General features: G+C 42.6%; 3 protein-coding genes across 6 annotated transcripts in view; 2 read left to right on the forward strand and 1 right to left on the reverse strand.

Moving 5' to 3' along the window:
- Positions 1 to 150: 150 nt before the first annotated feature.
- Positions 151 to 1,352, forward strand: LOC135308603 (collagen alpha-1(I) chain-like). Its single transcript, XM_064434146.1, has 3 exons — positions 151 to 156; positions 210 to 509; positions 627 to 1,352. Exons 1-3 carry the CDS (start codon positions 151 to 153, stop codon positions 1,350 to 1,352), a joined length of 1,032 nt encoding a protein of 343 aa, XP_064290216.1.
- Positions 813 to 6,131, forward strand: KCNS2 (potassium voltage-gated channel modifier subfamily S member 2). Of its 2 annotated transcripts, none has more exons than XM_064392718.1 (2): positions 813 to 1,360; positions 1,860 to 6,131. In XM_064392718.1, exon 2 carries the CDS (start codon positions 1,897 to 1,899, stop codon positions 3,328 to 3,330), a length of 1,434 nt encoding a protein of 477 aa, XP_064248788.1. In that variant the 5' UTR covers positions 813 to 1,360; positions 1,860 to 1,896; the 3' UTR covers positions 3,331 to 6,131. The 2 variants fall into 2 exon arrangements, with proteins under 2 accessions (XP_064248788.1, XP_064248796.1); XM_064392726.1 differs by lacking the exon at positions 813 to 1,360 and adding an exon at positions 1,563 to 1,584.
- Positions 6,132 to 18,968: 12,837 nt separating this feature from the next.
- The window catches only part of STK3 (serine/threonine kinase 3), a 131,889-nt gene continuing 128,486 nt past the window's right edge, over positions 18,969 to 22,371 (reverse strand). For all 3 annotated transcript variants that reach the window (XM_064392705.1, XM_064392696.1, XM_064392686.1), the window contains exon 11: positions 18,969 to 19,486. In XM_064392705.1, the coding sequence (XP_064248775.1) occupies positions 19,328 to 19,486 (159 nt within the window). In that variant the 3' untranslated portion in view covers positions 18,969 to 19,327. The remainder of the gene's footprint in view (positions 19,487 to 22,371) is intronic.

Raw genomic sequence — 22,371 nt, forward strand, 5'->3', positions numbered from 1 at the left:
ACAGGGCTGGGGGGAAGCAAAAGAGGAGTCTTCAACCCCCTGCACACCCTAACCCTACAAAGCACTGACAGCAGTGCATCTCCAGGAGCCGGACTTCACGTGCGTGGGACCACGAGTGAGAGGCGGTCAGGAGGCAGCTGGCAGGAGGCGATGTGGGTTATCCCGGCATAAAGCACCTGTCTCGGAGCATCCATCTGCGCTCTGCACAGCCGGCCGGGCTCCGGGCGGGGCCAGGTGCGCAGGGATTGCCTCGGTCACTCTTCCCCCGGAGAAACCCGGCCTCACCCCGGGCTCAGCGACAGAGGGGAGACCGCTTCCCAGTGGCCTGCAGCGTGGGCAGGGACACTGCCATCGCTGACCATAGCTGGACACTGTTCCGTGCGCTAGCACGAAAAGTGTACCCGCCAAGAGCAGCAGCGCAAGGGGGTCAGCCCTCGCACCCGCCCTGCTCGAGCTCCGCCGCTCACGATTTCCCCCGAAATGGCTGGCACGGAGGGCTGTGTGCGGAGGTCGGGGGTTCCCAGCCGGCGACTGAGGGGGCGGCCAGCAGCTTCCACACGCGGCTCCGCTCCCCTCGCACCAAATTGCTCTGACAAGTGTCCCCGTCTTTCCTACTGTCTCCGCAGGGACGGTGCCCAGGCGCCACAGCGAGGACCCGCCGGTGCCGTGGGCGGGCGGGGCAGCGGCACCGGCACCCCCGGTCCCTTCCCGGCAGCGTGAGGGGAGAGGGGCGGGGGGCGGGCGACGCCCCTCGGCAGAAGGTCCGCGGGTGCTCGGAGCCACTGCGGCCGTGGGTGGGCGTCCCCCGTCCCCCCTCGGGAGGTTGTGCCGCTCGGAGCCGGCGTGAAGCAGGATCGCGGTGGGGAGGAAACCCGAGTTTGCGGCGCCGCTGCCGCCGGTGCGCGGGGGCAAGAGCGAGAGCGAGCGAGCGGAGGCACCTCCGGCACACCGGCTCCGCCGGGCCGCCCCTCCGCAGCCCTGGTGCCCACCCACCCGGCCCGATCGCTGCCGGCGGGGTCGGGCCGGGCGAGGTGGGAGCGGCGGGGGCGGGCGGCAGCCGCGGGGGTCGTCGCCATGACGAGCGGGCGTGCCGCCGCCTCCCGCCGCTGAGCGGGGCGGCCGCTGTCCCTTCAGCACCGCGCGGCCGGCGGGGCCGCCCTGCCCTGCCCTGCCCTGCCCTGCCCTGCCCTGCCCTGCCCGGCACCGGCACCGGCACCCCTCCGGCACGGGCACCCTCCGGCACGGGCACCCTCCGGGCAGCGAGGCGAGCCCGGCGGCCCCCGCGGGCGGCGGCGATGGCGGGCGGGGGCCGGGGGCAGCGGGGCGCGCCGGCGGGGGGCCGCGGCCGCTGAGGCAGCAGGTAGGGCGGGCGCGGGGAGCCGCGGAGCCGGGCGGGGCGGGAGCCGCGGGGCCAGCGGGGCTCCGGGCCCTGAGGCGGGCGTGGGACGGGACCCCGGGCGGCGGCCGGGGCTCCCGGTGTGGCGGGGCCGGGAGCGGCGGGAGGGAGTGAAAGGTCCGCGCCGCCCCGGTGGCACAAAGGCCGTGAGCAGCGGGGGCTCGGTGGGAGCGACAGCCGCAGCCCAGGTGAAGGGCGAGGGGAGGGACAGGAGCCTGCCGCGGGAACAAAGGAGCCTCCCTCAAGGTCTTCAGTGGGAGGTGGGAGAAAAGAAAAGAGGGAAAAGGGGAGAAACGGGGGCAGAGGGAGAAAAAGGGAGGGAAAGTGAGTGAACGGGGAAAAGAGAGAAAAGGGGGGAGAGGGAAAGGAGAGAAAGAGAGAGAAAGAAAGCAAGCAAATATCAATAGGTGAACATGCTGTAGATTTGTTCGTTTTGCCAACTTTCTGTGTAATTGTATCCTAGGTTTTCATTCCCTACCCACCTTTGGAAGGAGCTCACTATGACAGGGCAGAGTCTGAGCGCTTTATCTGAAGCGAATTTTGAAGACAATGAGATCAGCATCAACGTTGGAGGCTTTAAGAAAAAGATGAGATCCAACACATTATTAAGGTTCCCCGAGACCAGGCTGGGCAAATTGCTGAGCTGCCACTCAAAGGAGTCGATACTGGAGCTTTGTGATGACTATGATGACACCAAGAATGAATTTTATTTTGACAGGAACCCCGAGCTCTTTCCTTACGTGCTACATTTTTATAACACTGGCAAGCTCCATGTGATGGGTGAACTCTGTGTCTTCTCTTTCAGCCAGGAGATTGAATACTGGGGAATCAATGAATTCTTTATAGACTCCTGCTGCAGTTATAGCTACCATGGGAGGAAAATGGAGCCAGACCAAGAGAAATGGGAGGAACAAAGTGACCAGGAAAGTACGACATCTTCTTTTGACGAGATTTTGGCATTCTACAATGATGCCTCTAAATTTGACAAACAGCCCTTTGGAAACATCAGGAGGCAGCTGTGGCTTGCTTTGGATAATCCTGGGTACTCGGTTTTAAGCCGCATCTTCAGTGTCCTTTCAATAGTGGTGGTGTTGGGCTCCATTGTGACCATGTGCCTGAACAGCCTCCCAGACTTCCAGATTGTTGACAGCAACGGGAACACCGAGGAAGACCCTCGCTTTGAAATCGTGGAACATTTTGGTATTGCATGGTTCACTTTTGAACTGGTGGCAAGATTTGCAGTAGCTCCTGACTTTTTAAAATTTTTCAAGCATGCCCTGAATTTGATTGACCTAATGTCCATCCTTCCATTTTATATTACATTAATTGTCAACTTGGTGGTGGAAAGTAGTCCGACTCTAGCAAATTTAGGCAGAGTTGCACAGGTCCTGAGACTCATGAGGATTTTCCGCATATTAAAGCTTGCCAGACACTCCACAGGGCTCAGGTCTCTTGGAGCCACTCTGAAGTACAGCTACAGAGAGGTGGGGCTTCTTTTGCTCTACCTCTCTGTGGGCATCTCCATTTTCTCAGTAGTGGCTTACACCATTGAGAAGGAAGACAATGAGGGGTTAGCCACCATCCCTGCTTGTTGGTGGTGGGCTACTGTTAGCATGACCACCGTTGGCTACGGGGATGTGGTGCCAGGGAGCACTGCCGGCAAGCTGACGGCATCTGCATGCATCCTAGCTGGTATCCTAGTGGTAGTGCTTCCCATTACACTGATCTTTAATAAATTCTCCCACTTCTATAGGCGTCAGAAGCAGTTAGAGAGTGCCATGAGAAGCTGTGATTTCGGTGATGGCATGAAAGAAGTTCCATCTGTCAACTTAAGGGACTACTATGCTTATAAAGTTAAATCCCTTATGGCCAGTCTGACCAATATGAGCAGGAGCACCCCCAGTGAGTTGAGCCTGAATGATTCACTGCATTAGTGTACAAGTCTGACAGCAGTTTGCATGAGAGCTACCAAGAGCTATGTTTATAAATGTTTTCCTATTTGTCTTTTTTTTTTTTTCTAGAAGATAGTGTTGCTGACACTGCACTTTGCACTTGAGAAACTAAAGACATTTCTATTACAAGTTAACAGTTTGCACATTTTCATCCTGTTGCATAAGGGTACTAAGTGCTGACTTTTCCATGCAAATGTTACCACTTCCATGCCATTAATGCTAGTGGTATAGTGATGATCTGTTACTTTGTGATTTTCTCATATGAGCAGAGAAATGAATGTACCCAAGTGGAATAAAAATTCTCAGCTGTGACATGAGTAATGAAAAAAATCACCTATCACCTATACTGGTGTCTGTACTGGTATAACACTTCCCTTACAACGGTTTGAAACAGCCACCTGTGAGTCACTGATACAGGAACATTTCTACCTATATTGCTGACCAGTAATTCTGATCATCACTTGCCCGAAAACACCTCTGACTTTGCTTATTCTTGAGTATGTGTGTTAAAATCTGGGTGTTCTTGTTCTGAAATGTTATGTATAATGATATTTTTCAGAATCTTCTGGGCATAAACCTTCCTCTGTTTCCAAGATTAGGTCAATACTGAGCCCTCTAGAGAAGGCCAGCCCTCATTTTCAGGTAGCTACATATTCAAAGACTACATTCCCACAAGTGACTCTAGGTATGGAGGCCCATCTAGAGCTCCCAGGATCCCATTTCCAGAAGGGATCTGCTCACAGCTTGGTCCCCATGCAGCTGTAAATGTGCTGTATCTGTCCATCAAAAAGGTTTTGAGATTAGACATATGAAGATGTGGGCTTTAAACAATTAGAAACACCAATGAAAAACTTGGATTTGATTAATGAAGTGAAATATTCCCACATGAACAGTACAGGCAGCATTTTAGGAATTGACATTCATATACTGCAAAAAGACTAATTATAAAGATGCCATATGTGATGCTGAGATATAAAATCTAATTTTATCAGTAAAGCTTGAAAGCAGGTGTTGATGACAGACAATTCCATTAAAATTTCTGCCAAGGAATCTCTAAGCAAAAAACCATTTTCACTCAGAAAGAAACTCAATTTACAGCTAAGGGAGAGTATAAGGGCCTAAGAAGGGAACAGATAAAGAGCTCAATACTGCACTATCTGTGGGTAGATCCTCCTACCTACTTCTGTGATGTAGACAATTTTAATCCTTTCAAGGGCTGGCATGTACTTGTTTAAAAAAAACAAAAACCAACATGAGAGAACAGATCATATGCGATTTCAAGAGTAATAATGAATCTGCATAGAGTTGTTTTTTGAGTGCTCAGTCTCCTCCCTTACACAACTGTACAGAGATCAAACACTTGTAGTCAAGGGGCAGAAGCCACTGCTTCCCCCTTTCTACATCTGTGCTAGAAAACAGACTACTGGCACTAGGTGGGCAGAACAGTATTTCTCTTCAGATCCTACTGCTTTTCCATCCCATTCATTACATATAATGTTCCAATTAATTTTTTTGTTCGTTTTACTTGGGAAGACTAGAGAGGTGCAGAAATTAAATTCAAGCTAGTTAGAAGAGAAATTAGGTGCAATTAGAAGGTGAAATTGTCTTATTTTGAAGACTGTGTTTTTAAACCATGACAAAGGGTGGCTCAACCAACAAAATAAAGCAAATATGGTATGAATAGGTAATTGCCTCATTTAGGCTATTAGAGGTTGCAGCTTGGTCTGGATCTTTTGGCGCTGTATCAGCTCCACCTAAAAAACCAGAAAGCTGAGCACCCGGGATCAGATTTCTGTTTGCCAGTGATCTATGACAGAATACACAGTGTGAAATAACTTACTCCCCACCCCCACCATTTCTGTTGAACACCCTCCCCTCACATCAGTAGCTGATTTAGGCCATGAAGCATGAGGGGAAAAGGTTGTTTCCAACCTTAGCAATTTTCAACACAGCCTGCACAAGTTATAAGTCAATTGGCAAACCATTGCTTGCTGTCCCGGAAATTGAAAGTGCCAAAGGTCCTGAAGATAGACCTAGATAAACTGAGTTTGGTGTCCCAACTTGAAACATTTTGCTAAGGTTTACACTTCTAGATAGGGCCACTTCAATTCAATTTATGCTGATTCCCAGGCACGAATTCAGTCCTCCTATCCTGATTCATAGTGCACGAGTGTCAGCTATGACACACCCACAAACAGCCACCTAACACAGGGAGCTGAATGAAACACCAGGGCAGAAACAAGGGCAGGAAGAGGTGGCATGGGCAGCACACCCCCCAGTCAGGTGACATGCTGCAAGGGTGGCACATTCTCTCACTGATGCAAAGGACACTCCAAAGTCTGTCTGTTGCTTGGGGCTTTTGGAGAACTCGGCTCCAAGCAGTGGTTTTATCTCAGTTTCATAAACAGTAGATTTACAGAGCTGAAAACCAGAGACTTTCAGAGCAGTTATTTGGTGAGACCTGTAGACTTGCCAAAGAGCCACAAATTCCCTCAGCTGTTCCTAGTTTAACACTGCAAAGGTTGGATTTAACTTTGCAACACATCATTTCAATAACCTATAGCTTATCTTATATTCTAGATTTATTATTATTTGTAGGGCTGATGTTCTGTCATTTCTGCAAATATTGACTGGAATGTGTCCAAATTGCATTTTACTAAAGAAAATGAAATACCCAAGGAATTCCAACTTTATTGTACTGGTTGAAAGGAATTTTCATTATTGCATTTTTATCTAAGTGCTTTTGATCAAAGACACTAAATAAATAAAGTACTGAAATTTAAGATGTTCTTATTATCATGACAATTACTTTATACAGTGCACAGGAATTCCTTTCATAAACTTAACTAACTCCATGTTAAAAGTAGTCACATTTTTGCTCCCCCCTCCTCCTGAAGACCATTCCAGAGCTGTGCTGCTCTCCAAGGCTTGCACAACTTTTAGCACAATTTTATTAATGGCCGCTTTATACCAGAATTATTTTTACTTTTGCCAACACTGTTCTTTAGCTTAAACATTTCATTTTCCTCTTAGTGTATTTATAGACAGCAACCATATGGCCTTACATACTTATTTTCACAGGTTTATACCTCTCAAGCTTCCTTTTCATTTTCTTTTTGCAAGTCCTGTTCTCCTGGCCACGCTAGGGCATGTAGCTCTTTTTTTGCATTACTTCTGCTTAGATGTATTACGTTTGAGCATTGGACAGTATTGTACAGCAGTTTTAATATTTGCTTATGACTAACAGAATTTTTCACTGAGCAGAATAACAATTTAATGATTTAAGAAATGTTGCTGTCTTAGCTGCCCCAATACCTAGGTAAGGAAGAACAGGGCACATCTTTTCCACCATTTTATGAAGTAATGGCTATTCCAGGGCTCAGTACAGTAAATGCTGAAAAAACTTATCTCTCATTAAATAAAAACTACAGGAAAATGTTTACATTACCCTTTGAAGAAAAAATGCAATCTCTCCAAAGCCTCACAGGGAGAAGAGGTGGGGCATTTTTTGCACAGTCAGTACTTTTGCCAGACTTCCTCACTCACTGCTGTGTGAGAGCAGGGCATCTGCACCTCCACACACCACTGGGTCAGCACTGAAGGGTGAGAGGACTAACTGGTCATTTTCTCCGAGCTGGAAAATTTCCCTGGTCAGGAATCTGCTCAGTATGGATGTGCAGTTTACTGAAGAACATTGCAATGGCCTGTGCTCCTCCTGCCTGTGACAGTCACCTTCGTGGCATCAGTGAAAATGCTGTGCCTACTCCCTTTCATCTGAGAGCTTTGTACGGTTTAAATGAAAATTGTGGTAATATTTCAAATGCTTTATTGCAAGGAATAAACTGATAGAGAATCTGGATTTCTAGTACAAATCTAGGGTATTATGAGAGTCAGAGATGCCCTTGAGAAGCAATATGTTACATTATGTTCCTGAGATGTAAAATCTATATATAGATTGTGATTAAGCTTTTTATGTATGTTCAGATTTTGTATTATTGCCCGGTTTATTACTCATTTACTTTCATCAGTTGCTAATTTTCTCTTTCCCTGCAGACTTTCCATTTTGAAAACAGACTGTTTTTTCCTCCCATGTTATATAGAGCACAGACTACTTCACATTGCAAACTTAAAACCAAAAAACTTTGCATTTAGTTTTCCAAATTTAATACCTCCAGTATTTGTACCTTTTTGTATAGAACTTTACAGGACTGCAGGGAACTTACTGTATCTGGTGCTCTTTGTACTGTGTGTCTTGTCCCAGTAGTGTGCAATGCACTAAAGAACTCAGTTTTGTGCCACAAAATGGAAATTAAATGCATTAAAAGTTATCTTTCACCAGGAATCTAGAATTTATTTAAGTTTCAGGACATTATGAGTATATATTACAATCAGAGTTGCCTCAGCCTCATTGTGAAGATAAGTTTTTTTAAACGTGTACATCAAGCTAATTTCTATTCTTAGAAATGCTCTTAATTGGTGATTGTGGTGGGGAACCCACATTTTTCAGTTGAACAAACAATACAAGCTTCCTGTTCTCTACCTGACAGATTAGGGACTAAACAACATACCACCAGCATTTGTAGGCACTAAATCAACTTGACACGACCTTTCATCTCTTCCAAAATAACCCCCATCCCTAGAGGCCCCAGCTGTGCACATATAAGCAGCAGAAAGCCCCTGGAGTAACTGCTCCTGCTCTGCTGGTTATCCATTTCCTCCCACAACACTCCTGACTTTAATCTACCTTTGATGGTGCTTTCAAACAACATTCAACCCAAGGCACCACTCATATCCCTTGGTGAGGTGTTGTGCCAGAACTATTCTTTTCTCATTATGTTATTCTTATTTTCTTTTCCAATTTATGCACCTGGCTTCCTATTAACTTACACCAGAAATTAATTTGATCTCCTGTAACTAACTTTCAAGTTGCACACTATTCAGACAGGATAAAAGAATGTTCCCATCTGATTTCTGAAGCATTTTTTACTGATTTTGCCTTTTTCCTTAAAAAAAAAAAAAAGGATTATGCTTCTCATCTGAGAATAATTTATGGGGTTAAAAATAGAGCAATGGGTAATACATTATTCAAAGCAACAGTTCTACAGAGCAATCATTGAAGCTGCTAAGAAACATAACTCCCAATAAAGATTGTGGATCTCTTCACCCCTCCGATATAAAATTATGGGTTGTCAAGCGGAGGAAGCAACCTCCAAACAGTCTAGAAAGTGTCTCCCGAGATCACACGACACTGCTGGCAAAGGCCTGGCTCTGGAATTTATCTGCCCTGCTAGAAATGAGGATGGAGAATCATCTCGCAGGTGCTGGGACTCACACTGACCTCCCACTGCAGAAATTTGTTTGCCTGACATCGCCTCACCCTTTACACACAACCCTAAATCATCTAAGCCCTCACTTGGATAAACACATGAATTTGCCATAAGAGGCAGTGGCACAAATCCAGCATTTCAGCTTCACAGAAGTGCAAAGAAACATCAGCACCTCCCACTCTTGCTTTTTTTCTTTAAGGGTACTAATGGGCTCTGGCTTCTCACAAATCCCTGATCAGATATAAACAGGGCTAAGATTTTCAGGAATTGGACAAAGACTGCTATAAATCTGACAATTCCTTCTATAGATCTAAAACAGCCTAAGAGCTGCCCACTTTCAGATGCACGGTCCAACATCTGCTTGTTGTCACCCAATGTGCAGGTGTGGTGCAAAAGTCTGTGTAGCTTTGAGCAGACAGTTCCACTGATGACGCTGCTGGCTTTCAAAGAAAACTCTTAATCTTACTTGGAAGATGAGTGGTACTCACACAGCAGCTCAGTTTGCTTGCCAGCAGCTGCTGTGTTGCCTGTCCCAAGTCCTGTACCTCCTGAAAGTGGCTGTTCCTGCAGCCTCCATGACATGAGGAGAAGTGATGTGGCGGGGTTGTAACACAGCAAAATGGGGGTTTGGAGCTCCTGACTTAGGAACATCAATTCCACCAACCCCCAGTGGAAATTATCCTTTCAAACTACTATGCTGTTTCTGATATTCATGTTCCGTCCTGTTCTAGGAATTGTTCTGAATACTGACACCCTACCACAGACCCCTTAAGGAACATCCATTTGGCTACTATTAGGTAAATTCTAATTTATTTCTATGGTATCAGTGCCTAGGCACGTCAGACCATGGGCTAGCACCTCCCTGTGTTATGTTTTCCAAGTATGGCAGAAGATAACATGTCAAAATTGTGCTTTACTTTTGGGAAAAAATCTACTCTCTATGTTGTTTCTTTCTCCTTTCCATACCAAGGCACACCTTCCTACTGACACAGTTAGCATGATCATTTTTTAACATTTTGATCCCTTCCTATTGAAGGAAGAAGCCCTGGATGTATTTTGATTTGGTGAGCTGCCTCTCAGCATTCCCTGTGGCAGCATGCTCTGAAGAAGACAGGTGAGACCAGGGAAGAGGCTGATGCCACTTGCAAGCACCTTCCAGAAGAGTGGCTTATCCCCATGCTACTCCCCTTCTGTGACTCCCCCTCTCCTGCAGGGTCAGCAGAGAGGCAAGGCAGGCCCCACAACAGGGACATCTCAATCAGCCAAAGTCAGGATGCAGCTCCTTCTCCAATCCTTCCTTACTCAACCTGGCAAGTGAACTACATCAGGTCTGGCAGTTGATTTTTGCAAGGGACATCTCAGCTGCAGTACTGGAAATGCTTTATAAATATAGGGAAATTTTGCTTATGCTTTTGATGGCAAAAATGCTTGGGCCTTATGGAAGGTTGGTGAGGGCAGCCCCACTCCTGGCTCTCACATTCCCCAAACTGGAACTGTACTGGTGCTCTGCCCAGTGCTACCAGTGCACTGCTGGAGAGCACAAAGGACTCTGCCTCACATGAGTAATAACACAGCATTGGCCCATCCACCAGCACACAAAAATACAAATGTGCTTCCTCACACTCAGCAGGAGCCCCAGAGCACCAAAACAATTGAACATGCTGGGAAAGGAGCAGAGGTGGCAGGTGTTTCTAGGTGCATTTGATTTCTTTAGGAATCCCTTTAGATTCAGAGAAAGGTCAGTCTAGGCATACCAAGAATACAGAAGAAAAAGGCTTTGCTAGACAGTTAATGATACCTGAAACAAGACACCTGACAATTTTCCATCCTGAGAAAGCAGTATTATAAAAGCAAAGTGCATCTTTTCATCTTGCCAGAGAAGATGAGAAGAAAGCCGTGGGGAATGAAAAGCTGGTCTGTTTCAGTTCTGGGCTTTTAAAATAAAGCATTGATACAATGCAGCCCAGAAAAGAACAATAAACCTGAACGGAAAACAAAGCTGCAACTGAACAGTGTTTCAATTCTTTCCTTGCAAAGTGCACAGGACAGTCATGTCTTGCATGGTCTCATTTAGAGATCTGGACCAAAAATCAGAGACCACCTTCCAAAAGTTTCAATTTCAAATTTCTAAGCACAGCCAGGGGTGTTGGACATGTCCTCCCCTCACAGCAGCCTAGCGGTCCAAACATGAGGTTGGCAACCTCACAATATTTTGGGGAGGTAAGGCCATGCAGGTTGTGTCACTTGCTGTGATGAGGGAACATTGGCTCTGCAGCACAGCACCCATTGAGCCCCGAGCAGCCCCGATCCACCGATCAGGACAGAAGCTGGAAGACAGCCCAGAAATGAGCACTAGCTCTTCTAAAAAAGCCTGAATGGCTGCTCCTTGTTCCAGAGCAAAGAGCTGAACTGAACAGTTCACATTAGTCAAACACTATGCAAATAAGACTTTCTCCTACTCTAGCTGAAAGATAGGACCAAACTGTTGAGCTTTTTGTGGAGACAGTAACTGGAGACAAGTGCTATGAGATGTATAAACTTATGTCGGTTGATGGACTGAATAAATCAACACTAACTACACTTAAAAGGCTTCAAAATTATACTTACTCTTGGAATAAATTTGCATTGATTTTTGGGATGCAGGACTACTGTACTGCTGGTCCTATAATCCTAGAGATCCTCAATTCCTTACTTATTCTAATTATTACATATTTGGGGGCTGTTTAAACATCTGCTTGGTAACAAAATTTGTAATGACACTAATTAGGAGAAATAGGCTTCTTGGGTTTGTTGAATCTAATACAACACTATTGCTATTGATTTTACCCACATTACATTGTGGAATGTAAACAGCCTCAAAAACGAATCTATTTTTATAAAAGCTGAGCAATCAGTGGTGGATGTGTTTCCTTAGCAGGAGAGATACCCACATACCTATAGTGGGTTACCAAATTGCTTTTGGTTTTTTTAGAGTTTCTAATGGAATGAGAGACTCTTGGAATGAGTCAGAGCAATATTTCAGCTGTATTTAATGAAATACTGAACCAGTACCCATCATATCAGAGAATCCTGTTCACTTTCTAAGGTAAATCAGATCTGGACTAAGCAATTGTATGTGTATATAAATTGGTGCAGCACTGAACATGAATACAGTCACCCCATTATTTTCTGAACAGTCTCAAGGCCATTTTCTGTAAAGATCAACTAATAGGAAAAGCAACCCAAAATTGCTTCTGGATTTCAGGAAAAGTTATTTTATTAATTGTACTTATAAGTGAAGCATTTGATTTGGTTCTGCATTTTTAATACAAAACACTTTGAAAAATTCTAGTCTTCTTTCAGCAGGAAAAATTGGTATATGACAAATAAATACGACTTATCTAAACTGAAATAACAGCTGCACTTTTAAAAGAATCTCATGCTTCTGGATATGGTTGCTATGAAAAATGGTACTACTACTTAATCCTTCCTCAAATAATCTCTGACCTCCATAATCTCTGGACTATGACACCTGTTTTCATGTGCGATGAGAGATCAAAAGGACACCTCTTGCTGTTAAGCCTATATACCTCATTGTACTGCAATAAAAATGAAATATCAATTGATGCATCACACAAAAGGCTTAGTGTCATATAAATCAACTCAAAAGCTTTTGGTATCCCTCTTTGATGTATTTGCTGTGAGGCTTTTTTTAACAGCAACCATGCAGGCCTTGGGAGCCCAGGAGGAGTGCAAAGCAGCAGAAAGGTCTGAACAGGGAAAAAGAGCAGTGTTAGAAACATCTGAGGGCCACAGCCATCCTCTCATGCATCAATCCTTCCAGTGACACCGAGGGAATGAAAGGAGGAATGCGGGGGTAGGGTGCTTGCTTCTGGGCACACCTGTGTGCAGCAAAGGAACAGCTGGAAGAATTATACTGGGCAGCTCCAAATACTGCCCAGAGGAGGGAAACAGGACTAGGAGGGCTGAGCTTTTCTCTGGGAGAAGCTAGGGAGAGATACTGCAATATCTGTCCTCAGAAGAAATATCCACAAGGACAGGAAACCAGTTTTTAGTAAGCAATATATGGCTTAATTAATTTGAGAGAGGAAAATATATGCAGGTACATTAGCATGTGGCCATGTATATTTATAGGTTTAATTTCTGAAGCTGTGATACATAATGAAAAAAAAAAATAAGGTTGCTGGGGTTTGCAGTGCCATGGTAAATGGTGAATACCATTAATGTTTTCCCCCATTGTGACAGACAGAAAACCTGTATTTGAGCCCAGAATCAGATGACAGTTTAATTCCTTCCAGTGTCTTCTTGCCACCTGGGTCTGGGCAGCTCCCTGCTTAGTGCCCAGTTTATCCCCTCTGAATTTTCTGTGGCCTTTAAAAAGGCCTGTTTGCACAGAGCAAGTACCAGCACCAGGCAAGAACTGTGGCTGCTTGCCTACAGCACATGAAAAATTCCTGCTCCCACCATCACTTCTGGCAAAGCTAAGCCAGCACCCACAGCAGGAACTTGGGAGCCTGAGGAAGAGTGCTAATGTGCCAAGAAAGGTCCTGGCACAGGGCATGGAGAGGTTGTTAGCTGATGCCACTGCACAAACTCTTCCACTGCACTGAGATAATTTCCAAAATATTTTTTGTACATCAATAAAAACATAAACACAAGGAACTTCATCTTTCCCAAGGGTCATGGGCCATGCTGCAGACCAGCCAACCAAGTAAAGTGGCATCAAAAGCTGTTTGCCACCACAGCATGGCTTTGTCCCTGAGGCAACAGCTGGCTCCTGCAAGGCTTCCCAGACCACAGGCATTGACTTGAGCTCAGTGCTGCCCTGCTGGGGACCAACAGCTTCCAGAGTGACACTGACTGAGCAAAGCAGGGCTCCCTGCTGTGTGGTGTTCCCTGTGCTCTGCAGCAGCCCCAGCGCCTGCGCCAGGGCTGGCAGGGAGAGGAGCAGGAGGACAGCAGTGGCTTCCAGCAGGGCACAACACTTACAGGACACCCTGAGCTCATCCAGCCCTCTCAATAAAACCACCTCCATCCATGTCTGCCCAGAGCTGGAGCATGCAAAGTCTCTCCATGCACAGACAAACGTTTGCCATCAGAAGCTTCTGTAGCCCCAAAGAAAGGAGAAAACACTCCCACCTTGGTGACTTTGATTAGGTTCTTTTTCCATTTTTATTTACTTGGCACTGTTATGGTATGTTTCCATTTATATAAAACTTAAAAAATTAAAACTTCTATCTTTAAAGTAGAAACAGGATACATGAACATTGAAGACAATAAACATTAATGGAAGAAAATCAGAGGTGAAACATCAACACAGAGCAGTAAGTTGTACAGATGACTACCTGATTTGCTTTTTTCAGGCAACACGTTTTTTCCACAGTCCACAGTTAGCCTCATAAGTCGCCTGGCCAGGTGCAGATGCCATATTCTTTTTCTTTTCTCCCCAAAGAAGACTTTTAAAAATTGTTTCTTTCTTCCTGTTTCTGTGACAAATACTACTCCTCTCCAACCCAGATGACTCTCTGAAGGCCTAGTGAAATGAAGTGTGAATCTGTCCTGAGGACTGTGTAGCAAATAATGGAAAAAAGCATAAAGCATCTGTTGGTCTGGGACTAACAATTATTCTGAAAGATTTGCTTAGAATCTGAACATCCCCTCATTTCAAAGGAAGGGAAAACAGGACAGCTCAGACTTCAGTGATCTCTGAATAGAAAAGAATAAAAGCTGTTGCTGACATTTGCATGTATCCACAATGTCCAAAGGACACTTGGCTCAGGGGTTGCTCTTAAAAATAATGACCACATTCATTTACCTGACCAGGAGGAAGAGATGGAGGAAAATACGGGGAATTTTCACACATGCTTTAAAAATGCTAACACATTAAACCAAACCAAAATGGATGAGAGCATACCATGTAAAAGATAGGCCCTTTCCAAAATGAATGCACTGAACAAAGAGGAGAAACACATTTTGTGAAAAAGTATTTCACAAATGCAACTTAATAACTTCACACTAAGCCATCAACGTAATTTGTCTTTCTCCAAAAAGCTTAAGCTATTACTCCATTTGGCAAAACACAATCATGAGAAACAACATGGGCTATGCAGGATGTGCCTTCTCCAAGGCTTTCACTGCAAACAGTGGGCATAACACTGCTGCATCACAGCCTGGCACAGAAATATCCCACAGCAAATTTCCCAGCCAGCTGCATGACACAGCCTCAAGCTGCACCAGGGCAGGTTTTAATTTGGTATTGGGAAAAAATTCTTCACTGAAAAGATTGTCAAGCACTGGAACAGGCTGCCCAGGGAAGTGGTGGTGTCACTATCCCTGGAGGTACTGAAGACACATGTGGATGTGGCACTTAGGTTCAGTGTGGAGTTTGCTGTGCTAGGTTAACACTGGACTCAATTATCTTAGATCTATTTCAAGCTAAACTATTTAACATCCATCACTGCCTTTGGAAAGACAGAAAGAAATGTCACTGTAAGCTAGAGTCCTATTTAAGAATTTTCACATATTTAAGAATGTGAAGAAATAAAGACTTTCTTACTTCATGAGGTCTTTCTGATTAGCTTTATAACCAGGTATACACTTAAGAAAAAGTAACCCTCATCACACCACTCTGACAGAGCCACATGCACACCAAGTGCTTCACAGAAGTTGCACAGTACACATTCTGCTTGGAAGCACCAGTGCCTTTCCATGGTGACTCAGGCTATCCCATGTGTTGGGCAGAGATTCACTCACCATGAGCCATATTTATACCTGAAAGTTGAACACACTGAATGGAGAAGCAGCCCAAAGCATGCTCATCAGAATACACTGTGCAATGCAGACAAGCTATTATTTGCTGTAAATAACTAGTAAATAATTACAATATCCAATAAATGTCAGATTAATTAAGATAGCAACAAACTTTTGTGACTTCAAATGCACCATGGTTCACTAAGGAGCATTGGTTATGAGTTCCTTTTACTAAAACATATTTGTGGGCAAGTTATTAAGAAAATAATTTTAAAAAATCAGAAAAGAAACAGGCAATGAAATTATATTCGAGACATTAAATGCAGCCACTTTTCTATTTAAGTCTATCCATTGCCTACTGTTTTTTTAGTGTCATGAGAACAACAAAGGAACAACTCACACCCCTTATGTCCACTAGCACCTCCAAGTTTAAGAAGACAGCCAAGATACTTTGGTGATGCTCAGCTGTCTCAGGATTAGGCTTTCAGCAACATCACATTGCAGAGAGAAGGACTTCCACAGAGTGCTGAGGACTTCTGGCCTGATCCATTTTCATGGGATCCTCAGACTTCTAGTTCTTGCAGCACTGTTGTGATCTGGAAAAATCCTTTCCAGAGCTGGCTTTGAGAGACATGGGCTTCTGTGCTCACAGTGTTACAGAAAGGAAACAAAACATGAGGAATGACTACGGAAATGAACATTAATGGTTACTATGAAGATAATTTTGCTTCAGTTAGAATGAACAAGTCAACAATTATACAGGAAAAATTAGCTTTTATTAAAAATGTTTAGTAATAAGCAATGATTTTCCAAAATTGTTTTAACTTACTAAATCTAAACATACAAAGTCAGAAGCAAATAAGAAATTGCTTGGTTAAAATCTTACTGAAGGTTAACTTGTCAGTAGTTCTACTAGATTTCCTGCAAGGCTTGCTTTTAAAATATCCTTTTATTGTTCTATTGGCTTTCCTTTACAGAGATGCTCATCCTCCAGTAGAGATGTGTAGTCAACAACATGGATGATTTGATTCATTTATATAAACAGAGGAAAGAAAACATAAGTTGCATCCATCTCTGAGTCCAATGTTAAGGCTTGCAGAGGATTCAGAGGTCCATATGCTGGCTGCAAAAGCCCAAGGCAGCTTTTATACTGACTGCAGCTTGCACCATACCAGAATGGCAACACACTAATTTCATATTAACTTATGAAAGTACTCTTTGGTCACAAACATCCTGTAACAGTGCATCAGACGCTACCTTTCAGCCTTTTAAGTAGCTTTGTTTTATTCATGACATTCAGATTTTCTTCATGCATGTATATTCCATTTCTGTGTGCGTGCATGTGCACGAAGTCTGAGTTGTTTCTATGCAGACACATCAGGACAGAAAAAAGGATGTCATTTACCTTCTGATAGCTTTCAAATGTCAGACTGCAAAGGCTCTAGTCTAAAATAGCCTTTTATTGGAGTTCCTCAGGATATACAGTTCATCTTTAAGGTACCACATTACTGAAGTTTTTAGAATACACAAAATAAGAAATTTGTGATCCTTTTATATTATTGTCTATTACACTGTGAAGCCACATTACTCAAACTCAAAGTCTTATTTTTGGTGTGAAAAGTTTAACATTGAGTAAGGGAAAATCTAGCTGCTGAGGATGCAGGTACAAGTGTCTAGACAATGACACTTTGCTTAAAAGGCACACCAAGAAAAGGCAAGCTAGGTTCCTCTCCTGATGGTTTAAATCTGTTCTATATTTTCTCTTTTATATATATAGATATGAATATATATGTGTGTATATCTACACAAACCAATTATGCACACACACCTTTGAGCTTGTGAGAACAGAAAGTTCAAGAAGTAGAAATTACTTTAAATAAATAAGAACCATAGTAATAGGGGGAAGTTGGTGCTGTTATTTTTTTTCCCGCATTATGATTATAATCTAATGACACAGTGATATGTTTATACCATTTTTTACTTTACATCATTTAGTTCTATAAATGTGAGGCATAGGACTACCAGGTGCATTTTATCTTGCCTAAAGTAATTTTTATGGATCTTCTGTGCTCTTGCATTTTCACTAGGAATGGTCACTGCTCTAAGAAGTATTAAGAGAGTTGAGGATAAGGACATTCTAATAATCACAATTAAGATTTATTTGCCACTAGGGTTTACATGTCAGAGCGTGGTGTGCATGCAAACACACAGAGAATGACAAGGACAGCGATGGCTGTATACAGCTCAAACCCAAACACTGACACCAGCATGGCTGTAGAATGCTGATCCTGTAAGAACTTTTTGTTTCCATTGGCAGAAGCTTTGTGACATAATGCATCATTTCCAAAATCAGCACTATTCCATCTAAGTGGTCCACATATGTTGACAATTATTGTTAAGAGGTATGAGATGATTACTAACTTCCAGAAAACGTTTAAGAGAAGATGCCCAAACAGTAGTCACCATTAAAAGTTTAACAGCTGAAGGCTGAATGTAAAGATCTTTTCAGCTGTATTGTTTAAAGCATGACTATCACAGTGAAGTTATTTACATACAAGGCAACGATAGTAAAGATTTCAATAGAGAACACAGTAGATTGTTCAGAGAGTGGATCACATTTTCTGCGAAGTCCCAAATATTCTTTACAACATTGTAAATTCTACCAATAGATATTCCACAACATAAACCAGACAAGAACTTATAAAAAGCTATTAAGAGCCTGGTCCTGCATTTCTGAGTCCCCAAAATCTACCAACAGAAGACTATAGGAATTTTGAATGTTTAGCAATTGCAGGACAAACCCCCCAGAACACTATTAAATGTTGCTTCTTTTCTATACTTATTAAATATAAGTATTCAATTTATTTTCTTTGGTTTTTAAATTACTATCCCATTGTAACTACAACATGAAAACAAACCCCAAAGCACTAATAATTCCCCTCTCCCCTCAAAACAGTGATTAAAAAAACCCCAAATGAAACAAAAAACATATCCAGAAAGTGTAGCTGTTACTTCATTATAAAACTACGGTGCAAAATAGAGGTTTATACTGGTCAGAATTGCAATAGCAATTGGAAGTTTACACTTAAGGAGTGACTGTAAGTATTGCTTCTCCTGAATAACAAAAACTAAAACTGATTAGGCACTTGTTTTCTTCTTTAATGAAGCTGACTCAGTGTGCGTACAAATGACAGAACTCCTCTCTCAAAGAATGCTCTGTAGTGTGACAACTGGACTGTACAACCATTCCTGATTCAGGAGAGCAGAAAAACATGCGCCTATACTTACTTTATTCCTAAATTTTACTGCTATGAATGGGCTGGATACATGTTCAAGTGCTGTCCTGAATCAGGATACGTGTTGAATTTGGAGTTTTAAAAGATAATACAGTGATGAGCAGCTTTCATTATACTATAATAGTAAGTTTATCTAATTTGACTCTGCTCTCCACAATATTATCCTAATACTTCCCAACAGAAAACAGGCATAAAATAAATAGGATAACCAAAGATTACACAATAAATATGCTACTATGTAGGAGAAAAATATTGTAATATAAGGCTCGGTAGTGTTGCACGATCAAAAAAACATTCCAGGTGCTCCAAAACACAATTCCCAATGTACAACACCAAGTTACCACTACACACCTGAAAAAGACTGGGAAGTAACAGATTAAACTTCTATTACATTAAACATCTGAAAATGCAAACAAGTGGTAAAGTGTTTTGCTGCCTTTGCAGAACACCATATGGATATTCTTGACTGCTGCAATTGTCACTGCTTGTGAAAGAAAATTTAACAGATTGGATTTTTGAAAACTCTCATAATCTAATTCCTTCTGACTTACAAAGTTATCAGTGTCCACACTGACTCCTGGTATTATGTTTGAAAGGAAAACAAACTCAGAAGTTTTGCTGCCTCCGTTTCTTTGCATCCATTGCATCTAGGATGGGTTGCCTCTTTGCAGTGTACCTCTGACGAAGCTCCTCAATTTCTCGTTCCATCATGGGGTCCAAAGCCTTTAATCTCATCTGTAATTCTTCTAAACTCAGATTTTTTAACTGCAAAACAACCAAACAAAAAACAATTCCACAAAAAATATTAGAAACTGTTTTCAACAAAAAAGAAAATCATTGCCTTTCATAAGCCTTTAATTTATAGCTGCAGGGTTTTTACACACTTAGAGTGTATGTATACACATAATATATATGTATGTAACTGATGATAAAGCCAAAAGCCTTAGTGTGCTCCACAGTAAATAACAGCCTAGGAAAGCAAACACACATAGCACATTTAATTGAAAAAAAAAACAAAAAAAACAAAAAAAACAACCTTTGCAAACCTTGCAAATAAATCACAAATAAATCCAGGACTGGAGTTTAACTCATTAAGCTGAAAATAGCATGCCACAGAATACAAACATATATATATATATATATATATATATATATATATATACACACACACACACATTAATGTATACAACTTACATTGCATAATCAAATACTTCTTATTGAACTTCATATAGAAGACTGAGAAATACACAGCTTCTGTAAGTAATACTCTTGAGAGATATTTAGGGGTACTTTTTGATAAGAAGGTCAAGGCACCTTCCTCAACAGACTGCTGTCAGAACTCAAAAAAATTGCTAACAGTGTTTTAAGTAATACATTAAATAATTTCCTGAATTCTTGGGGGGTTATCTTTGACCAAGTTCTTTTCTCTCAAAAAATATTTTCTCAGAATGTTTAACAGTTCATTACTGTTCTTTCACTCATTACAAGTGAGTGATCATACAACATGTAAGTGACTTCGCTGCCTTGCCAGCTGCTGCCAACAAAGGTTGAGTGTTGTCAGATACTGGGGCATGTTGGGCTCTACTGCCCCTCCTGCTATTGCAGGGAATGATCTGCATTTGAAATATGTTCTTTGTCTGGCCCGTGTGTTTCTTTCCTGATGTAATTTAGTGCCATTCTGCATTTCTTTTTGGTTAAAATTGCCCATGTGCCATTCAGTCACATTATTCACCAGTGTGAAAAACAGTCAGCAAATTTCAAATAGCACATATAATTTCCTCATATGAAAGGGATCATCTTTATTTTGTTTGCAAATAGTCTGACATTGCAAACAAGCACACTACCTAACTCATGGGTAAAAAACCTCAACTTTTCTGAATCAACTACCAATGAGTCAATACTTCATTCATGAAACTAGAGCAGGCTTCTATCAACACAATCTGATCTGTTTTCCCTGAGGAATTAAGTGCTACTTTGGATCTTTATTTTTATCAGCAATTGAGACATATAAATTAGCAACACATACTGCTACATACAGTCCAAACCCCAGCGTTATGACTTCTACTAACAGACCACACTGCACATAGTAAACAAATAATTTAAAGTCATGATAAAGAGAGTGGGCATATCAGAAATGCATAACAGAGCATATGAAAAATATGCACATTTTCGTGCAACATCATTTTAACCATAAAAGGTTAGGTTCCTAATGAAGAAGAGAATAAAGCCCCACATGTCAAAATATCTTCGAGGATCAAAGATCCCAAGATCTGTATAAGACTTCAGATGTGCTCAGCAAATGTTGGTCTTACAGAATGACAGAATATGCCAGGTTGGAAGGGACCCACAAGGATCACCAATATCCAACTCCAGGCCCTGCACAGTATACAGCCCCAAGAGTCACATCAGGGGCCTGGGAACACTATGGTCCTTTAACTCTTTCAGGGTTGGTGTTGTGATCACTTCCCTGGGAAGCTGTTCCAGTGCCCAGCCACCATTTTGAAATGTCCAACCTAAACCTCTCCTGACACAACTTCAGGCCATTCCCTCGTGTCCTGTCACTGGTCACCACAAAGAAGAGATCAGTGCCTGTTCCTTCTCCTTCCCTCAGGAGGAAGTTGTAGATGGCAATGAGATCTCCTCTCAGTGTCCTCCAGGCTGAACAGACCAAGTGACTTCAGATGTTCTTCATACAGTTTCCCCTCCAGACCCTTCACCACCATCTTTGTTGCCCTCCTTGTGACTCTTTGTTTGCCCTCCCTTGCTTTCTCCCAAAGACTCTTCTTCTCCTTATGAAGGAAACAGTTGCCTTCCAAGGCATCAAACATCATCCTTTTTACTGCACTCCTCCCATTTAACATATAGAAAAAAGATGGGGAAAAGGAATTCCTTAGTCACCAAGACTTTTGCAGAAAAAGACCTTTTCATTTTCAGAGGAACAAAATATTAAAAGTCTGTACTATTCTATTTATTTTTTAGCCCACTGATACATGTAACTCTCATATGATGCACTTTTCCATTAAGATACTCTTTTAAAGGAGTTGAATGTGAGAGATTTTAAGTATAATGGGAAGAGATATCAGTGCCAACTCCACTGCTTAACTGATCCCAACACAGCACAGATGAGAGGAGCAATAAACCCACGTGTGACAAGAATAATGTATTTAGCACGTGTGACAGGAATAATGCATTTGGGGCTCCACAGCCCAGCAAATGCCTAAGGCAGACACTGAATAATCTCGTGCACGTGCTTTGTGAGAACTGCCAGTGATGAGGTCCCTAGCCACTCTTGGCCAGTCTGGACAGCCACTTACTCTCTCTCAGACACCACTGCAGACATCAGGCGTAAACAGCACAGAATAGGCTCCAACTGATGTAATTACATAATTATTCTGCTCTGAAAAAACATTTTTTCATGAATTAGCAGCGAAGAATGTGGTGGGTGAGTTTTTATTTAAATTTCAATCAAGAAACTGAGCCAGCAAACAGAATTAACTACTCTTTAAAGATCACAGACATCTGGGATGAATATTAAAATATTTTTTACAAAAATTTTTTAAGCTAGAGACCAAGAATCTTTCAGAATTATCTCAGACAGGTCTCCCAGGAGATCCAGATAGCCACAGTACTAATCTATATGAACAGCTGAT

This window comes from Passer domesticus, chromosome 1 (assembly GCF_036417665.1).
Source record: "Passer domesticus isolate bPasDom1 chromosome 1, bPasDom1.hap1, whole genome shotgun sequence".
NCBI lineage: Eukaryota > Metazoa > Chordata > Aves > Passeriformes > Passeridae > Passer > Passer domesticus.

Coding starts and splice junctions, on each gene's coding strand:
- LOC135308603 (XM_064434146.1), top strand. Junction 510..626: donor ACGGAGGGCTGTGTGCGGAG/GTCGGGGGTTCC, acceptor CTGTCTCCGCAG/GGACGGTGCCCAGGCGCCAC.
- KCNS2 (XM_064392718.1), top strand. CDS start 1,897: ATGACAGGGCAGAGTCTGAGCGCTTTATCTGAAGCGAATTTTGAAGAC.